General features: G+C 33.4%; 1 protein-coding gene and 1 pseudogene across 8 annotated transcripts in view; both read left to right on the forward strand.

Annotated features, from left to right (window-relative positions):
- The window catches only part of ATOSA (atos homolog A), an 85,202-nt gene extending 66,456 nt beyond the window's left edge, over positions 1 to 18,746 (forward strand). For 7 of the 8 annotated variants that reach the window (XM_074234649.1, XM_074234648.1, XM_074234653.1 and 4 more), the window contains 5 exons: positions 1,361 to 1,469; positions 4,470 to 4,628; positions 10,025 to 10,093; positions 12,578 to 12,777; positions 18,178 to 18,746. In XM_074234649.1, coding sequence (XP_074090750.1) covers positions 1,361 to 1,469; positions 4,470 to 4,628; positions 10,025 to 10,093; positions 12,578 to 12,777; positions 18,178 to 18,331 — 691 coding nt within the window. In that variant the 3' untranslated portion in view covers positions 18,332 to 18,746. Of the gene's footprint in view, positions 1 to 1,360; positions 1,470 to 4,469; positions 4,629 to 10,024; positions 10,189 to 12,577; positions 12,778 to 18,177 lie in introns of those variants that run through there. The other variant, XR_012478057.1, reaches the window with a different exon arrangement.
- On the forward strand, positions 12,785 to 18,171 carry LOC141521770 (calpain small subunit 1 pseudogene; annotated as a pseudogene).
- Positions 18,747 to 19,339: the final 593 nt, after the last annotated feature.

The raw sequence follows: 19,339 nt of genomic DNA on the forward strand, positions 1-19,339 counted from the left end.
CATTGTTTGGAAACTTAAATCTTGTCTTCCTTTTGATTTCCTTTATAAAACTTATTTCTACAGGATTGTCAGAGAGAAATAAAAAAATGTGATGGCTAGCCCCATTATACATAGACAACAAGTAGATCATTGCTGTATGAAAATTATGTAAACATCTTGCAGTATGCTTTTTCTTCTGTTTTCATAACTTGGTATCTTTGTGAATTTATGGTTATCTCATTCCCACCAACAAACCCTTAGGATTTTTTCTCCCTGTTTATTTGGATATCCTGACTATACTCATTACTCCCACAATTTTGTTCTCTATCTTCTCCTAACTAGGTTGTCCATGTTCAGAAGACTTCAATTTTGTATTTTTCCATTAGATACCATATAATATAATCTCGCACATTAAAAATATCTTAGATTCAGAGCTCCAGTTTGTATATTAATTAGATTTGTTAGAATAAAAGGCATCTTTGTAGAAATAGATAAATCTCTAACTAGATTTGCCAGATTTGTCATTTGGAGTGTGTAGAACAAGGATTGTTTGACTTAATTCTTTAAAAAATTTGAGAATCTCTTAATTCACTTTATGAGCAAATCAGAAAGAATTTAGCTCACAGAAGAATAATCTTCACCTACTTTTGAATTTCCAGTTTTCAGCTTTTGGGGAATTTATTTAATCTTCTTAGTCTTAGAAAAAATGATATTTTTATTGATGTATATGTATGTCTATGTGCATATGTACACACATACAGATTAAGCCATCTTGATCAATAAATTGTTGGTATTTAATTCAGAATTGTGAATTAATAACTATTGAAATGAAAAATATTTTCACCAATAAATATGAGTAGAAATGCAAAAAATAAATAGTTATTCATCAGCATATCAATAAATAATTTTAAAATGCTATTGATAGGGGCGGCTAGGCACTGGCCCTAGAGTCAGGAGCGCCTGAATTCAAATCCAGCCTCAAACAATTAATAATTACCTAGCTGTGTGACCATAGGCAAGCCACTTAACCTCATTGCCTTGCCAAAAAAAAAATAACCTAAAAGCTATTGATAGCATTTTTTATTATTCTGAATTTACAATCGATTATAGATTTTTAAAACTAGGGCTATAAATCTATAATTTGGAAATGATATTTATTTAGAAAGTTTTAACTAGATAAAAAATGAAATAAAATTTCTACTTTAAAATTCAGTATCTAAAGCTATTTCATCAGGGACAATGTTTCATGTAAAATTAGCTTCTTATTCTCCAATAATAATAATTTTATAACTAAAACAAAAGTAATGAAAATTATATAACTAAATCACTTGGAATGATGTGAATTTTTTTTTTTTGGTGATTTTTGTTTCTTCTTTTGTAGTCCACAGCAGTGTTTAAATATCCAAGATGATCCAGATATCCATGGAAAACCATTTCTGAGTTCTAGTGCTCCACCCATAACAAGTCTTAGTCTTCTAGGAAATTTTGAGGTACTGTGCAACCTGACTTATTTTTAAGAACTGGAGTTTCTCCTAGAATGATATCATTTGAATCAAAATGTCAAACATTTTGTGGAAAAGAAATGGTTTATATTTTCTCAAGGTCTCCCTTATCTTTTTGGGGACAGATGGTATCACCAACCTTGAATCCTTTAGTTGGAACTGGGAGAGCCTGACAATGAAGTCTGGGGAAGTAAGGAAATCTTTGTCCGTTATGCTCAAAATTCATTTGACAAATAGGAAAGGATCTCTTGAGATATAAGTTAATAGTCAGTTCCTCCTTTGTCACACCAAATCTGGGTTGTTATGTTCTGATCTGGGTTTCCAAGGCTTATTTTAAGATGAATATTGATAAGCTGAAGAATTTCAGAGGAAAACAAACAAAATGGTAGTAAAGTCCCATTGGTTCAAGACATATGAGAGACTGGGAATATGTAACTTGGAGAAAAGAAGGCAATAGGGAGATTTGTAGTCCACTGCCACATTGAAGTCATAATAGACTTGTTATCTTTAGCCCCAGGCAGTAAAACTGAGAGAAGTGGTATAAGTTTCAAAATGTCGAATTTAGACTTGAAGTCAAGAAAAACTACTAGCAATTTCAGTTATACTTAAGTGAAAAATGTAAAATGAAATTAGCTTCATTTGAACAACTTAAATGTTATTGTTAAGTTTTAAAAACTTTACCTTCAAGGTTTAGCCATATTTTGTAGTTACATTAGCAATGCCTTTTTTTTAAAAAAAGAATTCTTCTTTATTTTCAACTTATCAGTAAGTAGACCCTTAAGTGAACCTCTTTTTTAACTCTTTGTTTCTACTTTGTGTTACAGTTTTTGTGTACATGCTATTTCTCCAATTCAATTCAATAACTGTTTATTAAGCACCCATACCAAGCCCTGGGGAAACAAAGACAAAAACAAAGTGTTCCTTGCCTATAAGAAGCTTAACATTCTATCTGGGGGAATACATATGTACAAGAAGTAAATTGAAGATAATTTAAGGAATGAGAAAGCTCTAATAACGTGTTTGGATTAGGGTAAAGGAGAGGGGAAGAGAATTAGGCAGTGACTCAGGAAGAGCTTACAGGAGATGTACCCAGTCTTAGATTTGAAGAAAGCTACAGATGCCAATTTTTGAAGGTCGGGAAGTACATTCTAGACATCGGGGACAGTTTATGAAAATGCATGTAGCTAGGGCGGCTAGGTGGTATAGTGGATAAAGCACCAGCCTTGGAGTCAGGAGTACCTGGGTTCAAATCCCGTCTCAAGACACTTAATAATTGCCTAGCTGTGTGGCCTTGGGCAAGCCACTTAACCCCATTTGCCTTGCAGAAAACTAAAAAAAAAAAATGCATGTAGCTTTATACCAAGACAAGCTCAAAATGACAGGAAGGAGAGCATGTATGTGTGTAAAAAAAACCATATGAGATAATATTATAAGCAATCCTGTCAAATCTGTCAGGGGAAGAGTTCATGACAAAATAGGTGATAAAGAGGTTCATAGGAGGTAAAATGGATAATATTTATTATATAAAGTTTAAAAGTTTGCATCATTATAAGAATTATAAGAAAAAAAGCAGGAAACCTGAGAAGATAATATTTTCAGCAAATTTCACTATTGATGGCTTCATTTCTAAAATATATAATTAAGTCAAATTTATAAGAAAACTTGCTGTACCTTAATAAGTAGTGAAAGAGGCAGTTTGCAGAGAAAGAAATCAAAACTGTTGATAGGTATATGAAAAATTGCATTAAATTACTAATAATTTGAGAAATGCAAACTTAAAACCAAGATACCATGTCTTAGACTCATCAGATTGAGTAAAATGGCATAAAAAGGAAACGATAAAAGATGGAGGGAGTGTGGAAAATAGACACTAAATGTATTCTTGATGGATCTATGAACTAGTCCAGCCATTCCAGAAAACCATTTGGAACTGTGTCCAAAAGAGTATTAAACTATTCATTCCCTTTGACCCAGTAATAATGATATTAAGCTAAGGCTATATCCGTGGAGATCAAAAAAAGGGAAAGAATCCATACAAGAATATTTATGGGTGATCTTTAAACTCAATGACACAATGGATAGAACACTAGCCCTGAAATCAAAACAACAACCTGTGAAAATTTCAAAGGGCTCATATGAACAGTGTTATCTACCTCCTCTTTCTTTTCCTTCCTTCATTCCTTTTTTTTCCTTTTGAATATAGCTAATACAGAAATTTTTTTGTGATTATATTTATTCACAATAGGTTTTCTTATCTTGCCTTCTCATTGGGGAGGAGGAAGAGATATCAGGAGGGAAAGAATATGGAAAAGAAAAAAATTTTTAAGTCTTTATGTTTTAAAAATAATAATAATTTGTTTTAAAAAAGTATAAACATAAAAAAGGAAATGCATGGAGATACTAAGGGTTTAACTATAAGTTCTAGGAATAGCTAATAAGTCAGTTTTTCCCAATCTAGAGTATGATGGGGGGATAATATGAAATAAAACTGAAAAGGTTAGATGAGAGCCAACAAAATGTCCAAATTAAGAGTTTGTATTTTATCCTAGAAGCTAGCAAGTCACTGAAGAATTCTGAGCAGGAGAATGATGGTCAGAGTTACATAGATTGGAAATGTCTTGAGACCAGATTTAAGCTTAGGTAATTGAATCTTCCCTGACTCCAGGTCTGGCACTTTTATCCACTGTCACCTAACTGCCCCTTGAAGGAAGAGAATCCTGTTTTTGGAGAGAGACAGACAGAGACAGAGACAGAAAGAGAGAGAGAAAGAGAGAACTTGTGGGGGAATCAAGGTAAAGTCAGAGTCAGAAGATGGTATGCCACATCCAATGAACAGCTGGTAGGACAATTTGACTGGAGTGTAGGAGGTGTGAAAGGGAAAACTGAAATCACTCTGGAGAGTTAGAAAAGGACAATGAAATAAATTTATTAGAAAATGAGTTAATGCTTAAATTACCTTGAGTTTATATCATTACTTTTGTTTTATAGGAATCTGTCTTGAACTATCGCTTAGATCCTCTAGGCATTGTTGATGGCTTTACTGCCGAGGTGGGGGCAAGTGGAATTTTCTGCCCTACTCATATGACGCTTCCTGTTGAAGTGTCATTCTACAGTGTTTCAGATGATAATGCCCCTTCTCCTTATATGGCAAGTAGACCACTTTTATTGCTTTTTCTTCCTGAATCTATTAAACAAGTGAAAATGCTTATAAATAGCTTTACTGTTTCTTTGGTATATTGTTTGAAAATATTTTATACCTTATTTCCTAATAAAAACTGAAGATTAAACAGAGTCTGTGCTAGAACGTGTCTACACTTCTGTGAACTCATTCTGGCAATATTTATATTCCTTTGGATATGTGTATGACCCTGGAAACATAAATATATATAAATAGCTAAAAAAGATAAAACCTCAACAGAAAGTTTCTTTAAACTTCATGCTAGTTAGACCAACTCAGCTAAAATTCCATCAAAATCTTCATTATTTATTGTGGTCCTTTTCTAGCTTGAATTCCTCCTTTTTCAGTTTCTTTTCAGTCAGTCGGGGGGGGGGGGGGGTGTTAAAGGGATAATGGCCAGGGCTTTCCCAAACCTTTGTGAGATCTCTGCTGACTTCATTTTCTTGGTTAGCAATCTTGAACTAGTTATATTTTCAGTGCTACTAAAACATCATATTGGAGTTCTCCATTGTTTAAGCTAGCATCGAGTGACTAAACTGGGAGAAGCAAGCCAAAAAAAAAAACCCTCTCAAAACAAGAAAGTAGTAGTAATACCTTGAGACTTTTTTAAAACCCTATAACCTGAATTTTGTTCCTAATTCTTTATATTGATACATTCATAAGAAAGGTCTATAATTGACCTAGCCACCAGGCTATCCTAGATAACTTCCTGGCCTGATCTCAAATTTGCCATTTTGTCTAATAGTTATTAAGGGATTGAAGAAAGGGGTTGTATTGAAAAAGCAGGCAGTGAATATGAGAGAGAAAAAAGCATAATATTCCCAGTTGAAGTTATATGCCAGGCTCAATATTCAGCCCTAATATCCAGATAATTAGATCTTGTCTTCTAGAAAGTGATCCAGCCTAGTTTTATGCACATTCTTCATCTGTTTAGAACAAATGTGTCAAACAACATGGACTGTATTGCAGCTATAACATTCCCCAATAAAGTCTAAATTAGATTTAAATGTAAAATTAAAATTGGGAAATATTTAACAAAAAACATATAGTAGAATATATGTAATGTTAATAAATGGTTTTCTATTTCTGAGTAAGTAGCCTATAGGAATCCTTATCCACCAATCTAATGACCCTTTTTCTAATTGAGTTTGACACCATTGATTTAGAACAATTAGAAAAGTTATTCAGTTTGCATCACTTGATAGCAAGAGATGGTCATGTTACCCAATCAAGATCTCAATGCCAGTCATTATACATTTATAGGTCTTTATAAGAAATGATGCAAGGAAGCTGTTAAATCGGTTTGCCAGAGCTGTGCTTTGCTCTGATGGTATCAAAATGGCAGAGATTCTCCTCCATAAGTGGCCTGTCTACCATTAGTCATTGTGGCAGAGTCCTTTACCATAGAAAGCTATGAATGAATCTTGTTTTCTTGGTGATAGCACTTCAAAAAATTAATTGTGGTTTCATGAAATGCGAAGCTAATTTTAAATAGCTGACTATCTATGGAATGGATCATGGAGTTGAGATCAGTAGCAAAATAAGTGTGATATTTCTTTGACATGTAGCTTGATTTGTTTCATATATTCTGCTGAAATAAGAATAAAAGGTAACAGTATTTCAATCTAAACTTGATGATACATTGATTAAACAAAGTCCTAAGACCAAATGGATACTAGAGTGGAAATCAGAAATAGGGTAAAAAAAGTTGATTGAGTGAATGCCATAGAAAATTACGTTTTTTGTGTGCTGTTAACACATTGAGTGGTAATTAGGGAGATGTGGTAAAAATTAATACTACACTTGGGTTGAAATCCAGAAGAATCCCTGGTTCACACTAATGCAATTTAGGTACATTGCCCAACTTAAGGTCTCTTAGATACTGTAAGCCTCCCCTTGTTTCTTATATTGTAAATATTACTTGGGCACATTAGTACAAGATTCATGCATATTGTCCTGTTGGTTGCCAGATCGTTGAATAAAAATATCCCTAAATTGGAGGACAATTTATCAGGCTTCAAGAAGTTGATGACAGTGGTTCTTAAAAACATCCAATTTCCTTTGATTTTCATAGTGAGCCTATTTTTATAGTATACACTGTTGAATATCCTATTAAATGAAGCAAAGAGTCCCTAAAGATAAACCATTTTCTACCTTTAGCATGGACTTTAAACTTCATAATCTTGATGCTTGGAGAACATCACATGATGAAAGAAAAATGGCAAAAACAGAAAAAAACTCAAATTTAATCCCCATTTAATGGCAGATTTCTGACCTTGCCATCTATGAGTGCCTCTAACTTTAGCATTAAATAGTTGGTTTTATCAGAATAGCTCCTATAGTTGACAAAATTAAAAAAGAGCAGTTTTTGTTTCTGTTCTGCAGCTTAGCATTTATGTTTCTATTCCAACATTCAAATGAACATATCTTCTATGATTCCTAATAGAAAGCAATGAAATAGTAGGTAGAGGTTTCCAAGGTATGTGTATTTCTAACTAGTAAGAAATATAATTCACAAATATATATATATATATATAAATGATCATTCCTTTACAAAATCAATTGGTAGTGTTCAAGAGTAAATATTATCAAAAAATTTCTCATTCTGCTGCCACTCTAGTTCAGTATATTTCTGAACTAGGTAGATTGGTCATCAGAAACAGTCATATAAGGGGAAGCTAGGTGGCACAATAGAGCACAGGCACTGGAGTCAGGAGAAACAGTCATACACCTCTGGTCATTAAGCCTAAGTAACTAAATCATTTCAACTTAGTGTTGAGGCTGTAAGGTTGTACTCTATTGGTAGTCATTGAAAACTCCAGGCTTCTTACCATAATGAGGCATTATGGTAATTAAAATTCCTTAAAATGTTAAAATACATTAAAATATTTGTATATAAATATTTACATTTACTTTAAAATCTCTTGCTGCCCCTAAATCACATATTGCTAATAAATGTTCGGTTTAGAAATTGTTTTAAAGGAGTACTATAAAAATTAATTGACTATTTCTCTTAATTTCATTTTGTCCTTTTATATTATTATTATTATATTATATCCTTACTGTTAACATAATTTTGGGGGGTTTAGTTGTGTTTTTTGTTTGTGTGAAATTGATATCTTCTTACACAATAAAAAATGTATTATACACACAACGGTTATAAGTTTGACTTTAAAAGATCAACCAACAGGTGATCTGTTTTTCCTATGGTATAAGCAATTTTGTGATCTAAATGAATATATAAAAGCAATACTTACTCTATGTGAGTATGTTCATATATATAGATATAGATATTACATGTATTGTACTTTTTACATACATAACTATAGATTTATAGTATAAAATGAATGAAACTATTAATTAAAACTAATTTGGTTTTGGCTTAAATAAAATGTGTTAATATGAAAGTGGCAGCATAGGATAGTAAATTGAATGCCAACCTTGAAGTCATAAAGACTTGGGTTCAAGCCTTTCCTCTGGCAAGTTGATCCTGGGCTAGTCACTGAATCTTTCAGTGCCCTAACTAACTCTCTAAGGTGTAAGTTGCAGCCTAGTTATTGAACTGCTTTGGTAGAGGGAATTTTCTCACTGATGTCTTTCTACACCAATGAAATCTCAACAATTTAATAATATAATAATATAGTAAGGGTATTATGAAATGTATATTTGGAGGATGTAATCTGTGGTATGTTTGTGTTTATAGTTGATACAGTGCACTATTTTTTTTCTTACTTGGATTGGAAATAAGGAGAAAAACTAATATTCTTATTTTCTTTTAAAAATAGATAGTCTTTTTTTCTTTAACCATAAAAGTGGCATTATATAGTGCTTCATTATTTTTAAGATTCATTTTAATTAATATGTTTGTTAATTAACATGATTGCTAGTTTTGTCAGTTTCCATTCATTGGTACTCTTCCCAGCACATTTGTTTTAATTGATCATATTGTATTACAGATATCCCAGGGATCACTAGCATGTTACCAGTACTTGTCTCCATGAACCTTTGTACAGTATAAATGTGTTGTTCAAATGACCTATATCAAGGAAGGGTGCTGTATATTCTTGGGGAATTAAAGTCTGTGCCCTTCCCCTAGCTTTTCAGTCCAGTCAAGAAATCTCCTGATGGGATAGTACTATTTATATTGAAATATATATGTTTGCCACCATTTGAACTGGTACAATTTTAAATTATCATATGATCGTAGAAACCTAGGACTGGAAATCAAAGATAATTTGGTCCATAACTTCAGGCAGTTGAATCCCAAGATAGATGTTCTCCATTCTTTTTATTTTTCTTTTTTCTTTTTTTTTTAAATTTACAGGTATAGAGTTATAATCTTTCCTAGCATTTGTTCATTCTAGTATTTGATCATCACCCTTAATAACTCCTTTGTATCCAGTTGAAATTTCTTAATTTATCCTATTTTTTTAAATCTAGGTCTTCCCTAAAACAGCAAATAATTAACCTTCTTATAAAAAACTACTATTCACAAGAAAACAACAGTCTTCAGATAGAACACATTTGTAAAAGTACAATGAAATAAAATTGAATTCTGCACCTAAGACTGAAGAATCTAGAATAGATTGAAAGGATTATTTCTATTTTATTATGTAGAAGTACTGCCCTCTTTACTAGATTCATACCAAAGCCACATTATGTAAAAATATTAACTTACTTTTGAAATCAGGCATCTATTTTTCACCTATTTCACTTGAAACTTTAGAAGTAAAACATGATGTTAGAAGCTGTAACTTAACTCTTCAAGGATGTGACCAGAACTAAAACCTCTACATTTTTATAGTACTCGTGCATTTTATGACTTGCATAGTATAATTTGACCCAAGTATCTAAATTTTAATGATTGATGGTATTATTAGATGGGGCATCCGCCTAATTTTCTATATCATGTATATAATATTTCCTTAGTTTTCTTGTTCTTTTCACTTTGTTCGTGGTGAAAATAATGTAAAGATAGAATTATGATTATGTATTTACATCATTTAATGTTCTGATTATATCCTTTGGATATTAAGCATTCTCCCTTTTTAAGACCAAGGAACTTATTCATATCTTGCATTTCTTAATAGAAAATGTAAGTGATATAATCATTGATGTAATACATTATAACATTTTAAACAAGAATGGCAGGCTATTTACTAAGTAGTGAAATCTTCATTATTATGTTCCATCCTTTATTGCATATATAATGATAAAAGTTGGGTAGTTAGATATATATATATATTTATATATGTAGATATATATATACACAGATATATTTTATATATATATTTATATATTATATATATATATATATACACACAGCTCTATTACTTGGTACTAAATTTGTCTTTTTTTTTTTAAGGGTGTGATTACTTTAGAGTCCCTTGGTAAAAGGGGTTATCGAGTACCTCCTTCAGGAACAATACAAGTGGTATGTGTTTTATAGCCTACAATTGCAATAATAATTCTCTCACATACATATAGACCTTAGCACTTGCTCCTGCTGCTGCTGCTGCAACAATTTTGGTAAGTAACAGTGGGACCACAACTCTGTTTGGAGCTTTCCAGCTTTGCCACAGAAATGGCCATTTGGGGACCTCCATAAAAGGAAAGAATTAATAAACTAAGCAAAGGTGAATGGTTTAGAATTAGATGTTATTTTACAATTTATTTGAATCAAAACATTTACTTTCAAAGTAATGAAAATAGCAACTCTGAGCTGTCCTATTGTGCTCTTTTTCTAAGGCAGTGCTGTCAAACTCAATTAAAAACAAATGTCTACCAACCACGTATTGACCTCGAAAACTACAAATAAAAACATCATCTATGTTTTAATGTATTTTTATTTATTTTTGTTAAATATTTACCAAATTATATTTTAATTTGGTTCAACCATCAATCAAGAGTGTTGTGAGCTATTTGAAATGTTTGGCTCCTCTGTTCTAAGGGACCTAAAACTATATTAACTCTACACTGAAAAACTTAGAAATTAGATTGATTTTACTTTTTTGACATGCTGCCTAAAACCTAGGCAAATAAGTCAATTACCTGCTTAACTTCTGAAGACTTACTCTGTTTCCATCCCAGATCTGTGGAACAGGCCCCAGAAGTGTTAAAGTCTTGAGCAGCTCTGAAATGATACAGACATTTCTGAGTACGGTATTTTTAATATACAAACCAGACTAAGATTTGGGTCTTCTCCAAGTGATATACAGGAAAAAGATCCAAATTCACAGTGAATTCAACTTGAGTTCCTGTATTCTTCCAGACTAGAGACAATTGAGTTTCAAGACAATTGGCCTAGAGGTATTCAGGTCTGAATGAATGTATCTGTTCTAGACAAATTTATTCCCTCCCTGGACAGGGATCAGATCAAGCTAGCTTTTGTTGGAGCAGAGCTTTTCCTGGCCAATGACTTTGATTTAATTACTATTACATCAGACCACTTCTGTTCATTGACCACATCAGGTCTTCAAGGAATTTATAATTAAAGTTTGTTATATCAATTTAATATTTTAATAATAAAACATTTTGTACAGTGATATATAACTGAGGATATGGATCAGTGTCATTTAGTCAGTCAGCATGTTAATAATAATGAAAATAATAAAATACATGAGTATAAAGATAGTCTACTTCCCACCAGAGTAAGACTATCAACTTTAGTGTCTAATTTTCAAGACTAAAAACTTGAGTGTGCTCTTTATTTCCTGTGTAGTAAAAACTTATGTTTAGAAGTTTTTATTTTCTGGTTTATAGTTATAATCTTATTATGTGTATTAAGTCTTTATCCTTTCATTCATTAGGATTTGAAAATTGGATCATAATACTGGTGTATTTCTCATTTTGATTCAGTGAGTGAAATCCAGTGCCATGGATGGGATCTCTAAAAGTACTGGCACCGAGTTAACTATTGACATACTGATACATTGGTTAGATCACTAAAATAGAGTTCTTTCTGAAAATTGCTGGCCTTAGATAATCTAGTGTTTGTTCAAATAGTCAGCTGCCAATTAAAACCAGTTTAATCAGTTCATCCTGAAATTTTAACAACTGAATGTAACTGAAGTGAATGTATGAGAAGATATTTTATTATGCATTGAATGTTTTATAACTATATTGATTGCCATTTTCTCAACTAGCCAATTCAAATTTTACATGGGAAAATAATTTTTACCATCTTAACAAATTTCAAATACAATAATTTTCAGTTTCTGTGCTAAAATTGTGTGCTGCAACATATTTAAATTCAGTAAAATTAAATTTTTTTCTTATTTTAGATCAAACTTCTAAAGCTCATCTTTGAAAATTGTATTCAGAATGAGTTCTATTTTGCAAATTTGTATTTGACATCTAATGATTAAAAACATTAAGCTAGGGGCAGCTAGGTGGCGCAGTGGATAGAGTACCAGTCCTGAAGTCAGGAGGAATTTAGTTGAAATCCAGCCTCAGACATTTAATAATTGCCTAGCTGTGTGACCTTGGGCAAGGCACTTAACCCCATTGTCTTAAATAAATTTTTAAAAAAACCTATTAAGCTGGAAAATTTTAACTCTAAAGATGTTAATTATTTAAGACTTGAAACCTTTCTTAAAACTATGATATAAACAAGGATTAAAAAGAACACTTGAATATTGATCAATTTGGGGAATATGAGAAATTGTCTTAAAATGTATTGCTTTGTTCCAGGCTTCTTTTTAATTCCAGTAATGTGAAGAGCAAAATTTAATTTGGACTGTTTCTTTAAATGTTACATGTGTGATTACAGATATTTCTGAGGTTTTAACTTAGGTAAGCCTCCAAAAAGAGAACATAAGATTAGTGAAATCACCTTATTTTACAAAGCCTATTTTAATTTTGGTGCATATTTGTGGCTTTTTATAGCTTTAATAAATAATTTGTATTGTTTCTTCAGACCTTATTTAATCCTAACAAGACTGTGGTGAAGATGTTTGTTGTTATATATGACTTACGAGATATGCCAGCCAATCATCAGACATTCCTACGACAAAGAACTTTTTCTGTACCTGCAAAAAAAGAAATGAAGAGAAGTGTTAATAAAGAGAACATTCGACATACTGAAGAAAAGTTACTACGCTACCTCATACATCTGAGGTAATTTTTCAGATGAAAGTTGGAAACATTTTATATATTAATGATAGCTCAAGAAATGGGTTAGTTTTTTCAAGTTACTAAGTTTAGAGTTTAAGAATTCTAGGCAGTCAACTTCCAAAGTAGATTTTTTTTTACTGTTTTATTGCAGATGTTTATTATTTGTAAAGATTTCGTGATCACATATTATCTTTGTGTGAAAAGATAATTTGTTCTATTTGTGCAAATTGAGTAATTAAGAAGTGTTAATTTAGTTCTGTATGCTTGATTTGTTGCTATTCTCTTTTGATATTCCTCTCATCAGTGTATAAACATTTAATTTGGGACAGTACCTCTGTCTTGGCTAAAATGGTTCCATCCAAAATTCTCTATGCATCATTTCTTGATTTAACTTGTCAAAAAATATTTATTAACCTTTGTTTTCATTTCTGTTATGGGGAATAGTGTGTGTAAAGTGTTTTGTTTTGTTTTTAAACCTTAAATTGTTATAAGGGTAAGATTGGAATTGTGATGATTATTTCCCTTTTGAGGGCTCAGGGACTAGAAATCTGATTTCATCTATGTAGGGAACTCCCAACAGGAAAACAGTATCATTTGTCAACCATTGTGTTGACTTAGAAAGTTTCTTGAAGGCACTGAAAAGTTAAGTGGTGTATCTCTGGCCACATAGGAAGTATATGAATGAGGTAGGACTTAAGTGTGAGATCTTCCATACACAAAACCTTGGGGTGGCTAGTTGGCGCGGTGGATAGAGCACCAACCCTGGAGTCAGGAGTAACCTGAGTTCAAATACGGCCTCAGACACTTAATAATTACCTAGCTGGATGGCCTTGAGCAAGCCACTTAACCCCATTGCCTTGACAAAAAAAACCTAAATAAAGAAAAAAAAGTTAGCCCTCTAGCTACTTTGCCATGCTCCCTCTCTACAGGATTCAAAAGGAATTAAGTCAGTTGTTTCATTTAAAGCTCCTATAGTTCAATTGAGAAGCCAAGACATATTTACAAGAAAAAAATTGAGTATTCACCAATGCCATATTATTGTTCAATGAAGGTAATTTCTAATATATTCAGGGGTTTTTGAGAAGTCTTTAAAACTTGTCACCAGCCAGTCTTTTCTCCTAGTACTCATGCTAATGTTCTAACATTTTGAATAAAAATACAGAAGCTAAGGAGTAAAGATTCCTTCCACAAATTTCAGGAGATTCTTAACTAAATCCAAAAGAGATGACAAGCTTATTTTGTCAGAAAAACAATATAAGTTGTTTGCAATCATTAAGGTATAGTTTGTTATCAATAGGTACATTTTCTTGTTTCTTTTCTCCTCAACTTGCCCCCATCCAGGATATAGATCTTATCTATTTCCATATACTCTTCAAGATTTATATCTCTCCTAATTTCATGAGCAGGTTCTAGGTTATTTGTTTTCATTACATTAATAACACTGATCCAAATTTTAATTCATATTTCATCTCTTGATTCTGGGGAAAAGATTTAGAAAACAAGTTTCTCTTTTTCCACATTATACATATTAATCTCCATAAGCATGTGTGTACCTAACTCCTATCTATAGTTAGGTGAATAAATCAGTCATAAAATGTATATTTCTAAAGAAATATGTCTAGAATTGATTAAGCATTTACTATGTTTAGAGCACCATGCTGGGTGTTAAACAAATTTTAGAAAAGTCACATTTTCTGAACTCACGAAACTTTTAGTCTAGCTGAGGAACAAGATAAAAATAAATAATTTAATAAGTCAAAGAAATGTAATTTTAACAGTATGAGTACCCTTAACTGTTGCAAATCATAATTTCTATAAAACTTAGCTTTCAAAAGTGCTATGCCTGAAACTTTTATCACTGATAGTCTTAACCCTTTTTGGATGCACTTCAAGTAATCTGAAAAACATTTCAGATGACTTTTATTGATCTCTACAGAGCTAACATGTTTTTCTCTTCTTTGACTTGATATATTGGTTAAGTTAGTACTTACATATAATGGCTGTTCTTTGTTGTCGTTGATCTCAGATGTTTTCTTTTATCATACTGGCTTTCACACAATGTTGAGTTCTGATCCATGAGACATATAATTATGAAATAGGCTAGCGTGGTACAGAAATTTGGAGACAGTAAAGCCAATATCTTATTTATTTGAGTTGATTTGAAACTATCACCACCATATGTAAGTGAATATGTGCACCATGTCAGCCATAGGAAAAGGCATTACTTTGGGAATCCAGACCTGAAGGAGAAGAGATACGTCTTCAAATTGCGAGAAAAGCATGTGGAACAACAAGGAGACCACCAACCTAACTGAAACAGAATTTGGTGTTAGAGAATAAGTAGAGGTTTGGCTAGATAGATAGAAGACCACCTGATAAGATTTTGTTTGTAAGACTCAGGAGTTTATGCTTGATTTCATAAGAAATAGAGTGGAGGGGTAGTATGAATAAAGAATTGGGTATATGATAATGTTGAATTGGAGGGGGGGGAGAAGATAAGATTACTGATTAGGAGACTGTTTATAAGATTTGAGATGTGAGATGGGGACCATAGGGGAATAGAGCAAAGAGAGCAGAAAGCCAGGCTGGAGGTAAGGAAATTGGAGCTTAGGCCAAGATGAGGGTCCCAGCAACATGATCTTAGTTAATTCATTAATAGGTAGGGAAGGCAGTGACTCAGCCAATTGAATCGGGAGCTGCTCAACAGAGGCATGATGGACATCGTAGACAGTATCATAAGCACCATCAGTGCAGCTATGCCAATTATAACCCAGAGACGACCCTGCCCCCCTCTAGCCCACTTAGAAGATGAGGCCCATGAAAGCAAGAAGGTCCTGCAGTTCAGGAATAAGGTGGTAACACAACATCCTGATCTGACAGCTGACAGTTTTGGCATCAACACATGTTGAAGCATGGTGACTGTCTTGGACAGTAACACCACCAGGCCATCTATAGACAGTACAACTTAGATCTTCTGGGTACTGTAGCAGCAGTGCACTTCCAGGAGCCTTTTTAACTGCAGGTTTCCAGCTCAACCCAGAGCTGCACTGGGAAGTCATTCAGCAATACCCCCAAGAGGATAGCAGTGTGCATTTTGATGACTTCATCATCTGCCTCATGCGTCTTGATGCCTTCAAGTCCCTTTGCAAAGATGGCAGTAGGAGGGCAGATGCAGGCAAACATTCAGAAGTGGCTGCAGCTGATGGTGTACTCCTGAGGCCTGTATGTCTCTCCACCTAACTAGTCATCAGCCTTCCCACCCCAGGATAGACATTGCCAGGAAACTGCCCTCCCCCATCCCCACAGTTCTGTTGATCTTAACCCAATGTTGGTACCCTCAGGGACAGGCACCACCAGACACTGATGCTATCTTGGCCCTGGGGTGCCCCTCCTACCCCAACTGTACAAACATGACCATCACCAAGGAGCCTTTGCTTCCAGTTCACCCATACCCCTAACTCCAGAACAAGCCAACCAACCAAATGCTTCACAGCATCCTTGGAAATATTGATGGTGAACATGCTGCTGTACCACCACCCCAGCACTGCTGTAAATATATTATGCTCCAACATGCCAACTGCATGCTTCTCAGTATCCATAGATATATTTATGCTCTTAGAAATACTCATGCTTTAATATGTCATCCCCTTCACACTGTAAATATGACACATTTTTAATGTCAGACAGGTGCCATCACATGCTGCTTTATCTGATATCCTCCCATATGGTTTAGGCCTCCTTCTCCTCTCTATGGATGGGAACAGGAGGTGGGAGTTCTGTGCTGCCCCAAAACCCAAAATAAATTATGGTCACAAGACCTTCCCCCCCCCCAAAAAAAATGAAATATGAGATCAAAATCAAGGTGAAGGTAGTACCTGTGGGATTGGAGAAAACAAGATAAATCCCAAAGTTAATCTGTTCATTCAGCCAACTCTGATAGAATTGTTCCTGATACCTGGAATTCTCTCCCTCATCATCTTAGCCCCTTAACTGTCCTGACTTCCTTCAAGGTCCTAACATAAAATTCTACCTTCTACAAGAAGTCTTTTCCTGTTCCTTGTTTTTCTTTGTTGTTGTTGTTTTTTTTTTTAGCTTTTTGCAAGGCAGTGGGGTTAAGTGGCTTGCCCAAGGCCACACAGCTAAGTAATTATTAAGTGTTTGAGGTCGGATTTGAACTCAGGTCCTGACTCCAGAGCCGGTGCTCTGTCCACTGCGCCACCTAGCTGCCAACACCCCCCCCCAATCATTTTAAAACTAATCCTTTCCTTCTGTTGATTATCTTCAATTTATCCTTTATATTTTGTTTGTTTTTAACTGTTTACATGTTATCTCCTCTATTAAGCTATAAATTCCTTGGAAGTGGGAGCTATTAATTACTTTTCTTTATGTCCTCAGTTCTTAATAACGTGCCTGACACATAAGGCACTTAATAAATGCTTGTGGGCTGACACTTCATAGGTGCACAATACTGCCTTACTTGCTGACAGATGTTCAAATATGAATGATATAGGCCTGGCACTCAGGGGTCTTACAAACTAGTAGACATGAGAAGATGAACATTTTTTTTAGGTTTTGTATTGTTTTGTTTTATTTTTTTTAGGGTTTTTTTTTTGCAAGGAAAATGGGGTTAAGTGGCTTGTCCAAGGCCACACAGCTAGGTAATTATTAAGTGTCTGAGGTCGAATTTGAACTTGGGTCCTCCTGACTCCAGGGCTGGTGCTCTATCCTGTGCCACCTAGCCGCCCCTAAGATGAACATTTTTAATGAACTTTTTTTTTTTTAGGTTTTTTGCAAGGCAAATGGGGTTAGTGGCTTGCCCAAGGCCACATAGCTATGAACATTTTAAAACAATACAAAAGATGGCGGCTAGGTGGCGTAGTGGATAAAGCACCGGCCCTGAAGTCAGGAGTACCCGGGTTCAAATCCAGTCTCAGACACTTAATAATTACCTAGCTGTGTGGCCTTGAGCAAGCCACTTAACCCCATTTGCCTTGCAAAAAAAAACCCCTAAAAAAAAATAAAACAAAACAATACAAAATATAACATGAAAGTACATCACAGAAGCACACTTATGATAGGAATTCATTTGAAGAAGACTAAGATGTTGCAAGTGACTTTTGTGGATTGATTAATTTGTCCAACAAAGACAAGTGGGCCTCTGAAAAATACAACTTCATATTAATACAGAACCTCTCATTATGATTGAAAAATTTGAAGTCCAGCAGCTTTAAAGTAGTTTGCCCTTAAAACAAATAATTTCAACTTCAAAGTGGAATTTAGAACATAAATCTGAAAAGTATTTCTAAAAGTGAATTTTTCTCTTGCTTTCAAAATGTTTTATTGTTCAGCTTTTATCCTTCTGAAATGATGTTAAAATCTTGCATTTCATTTTATACTTTTTAGGTTCCAGAGCTCTAAATCTGGAAAGATCTACCTCCATAGAGATGTTCGGCTCCTGTTCTCTAGAAAGTCCATGGAAGTTGATAGTGGTGCTGCATATGAACTCAAATCATACACTGAATCACCAACAAACCCTCAGTTTTCACCAAGATGTTAAAAGGAGTAAAAGTTTGAAATAATTATTTAATAGTCAAGTTTGAAAGCAAAAAAAGTGGCGTAGAACAGTGTCCCAAATTACAGTCAAGAGAGTGAATCCTTTATAATGACTCTGGACCATTAAGATTTCTGGAAGGAGCTCCACATATTCCAAATAGACTGGAAACACAGACCTAAGTCCTAATCCTTTTTTTGTACTGTTTTAAACCACTTCATTGGATGTGTTGCAATAGCAAAATCCCCAGTTAGGTTAGTGTTTACACCTTTTATTTCTCAGTTATTTAATATTTAATGTTTCCTTTAATACTAAAGTGATATTTGTCTAGTGTTCTAATGTAGCACAAATCCTGTGTAAAATCATAATATGTATTTTTGACATTAATGTTGAAATCTAAAATATATGCACAAGTCTTTAATTCTGTGTGATGTGTTTTTAAGTACTATTCATTTAAGTTATTTGAAAATGAGAATGAACTTTTAGATTTCCTAATCATCTATGCAAGCATGTGTACTTTCATTTTTATATATTTTACAAATTTTTTTCAAATACCTTTTCCTAAGTGCTTTTCACATATTAGTCTTGAAAAACTATTGCAGTCTAAGCAGAATATACTAGTTTAAGAACTCTTTGCATAATTTACATCATCACACCATTTCATATAGAGAGCTTCCCTGATTGATTTCCTTTTAGTAACTTATGACAAGAATGGTTCAATTTCTCCTTTAATCACCACTGTAGAATTTTTACATTTAGTTGCTGTCCCATTCTTGAAAGCTTTTTCAAATTGTAAGAGTATGTACTTTGAAAACAAATTAGTATTTATATCATAAATATATGAACAAAAACTTTTAAAAATGTGTATTTTGACCTTGTTTTTAAGTGAGAATTTTCATTTGCTTTTATTTTTTGACTGATTGTTAATTTTCTTGTATATAGACGTTCAAGAGCTATTTTCCATTCTTTTTGATTTAAGTGATCCTATACCTGATAAGGAACTGGTAGCTTAAT

This window comes from Macrotis lagotis, chromosome 4, assembly GCF_037893015.1.
Source record: "Macrotis lagotis isolate mMagLag1 chromosome 4, bilby.v1.9.chrom.fasta, whole genome shotgun sequence".
NCBI classification, from domain to species: Eukaryota; Metazoa; Chordata; class Mammalia; order Peramelemorphia; family Peramelidae; genus Macrotis; species Macrotis lagotis.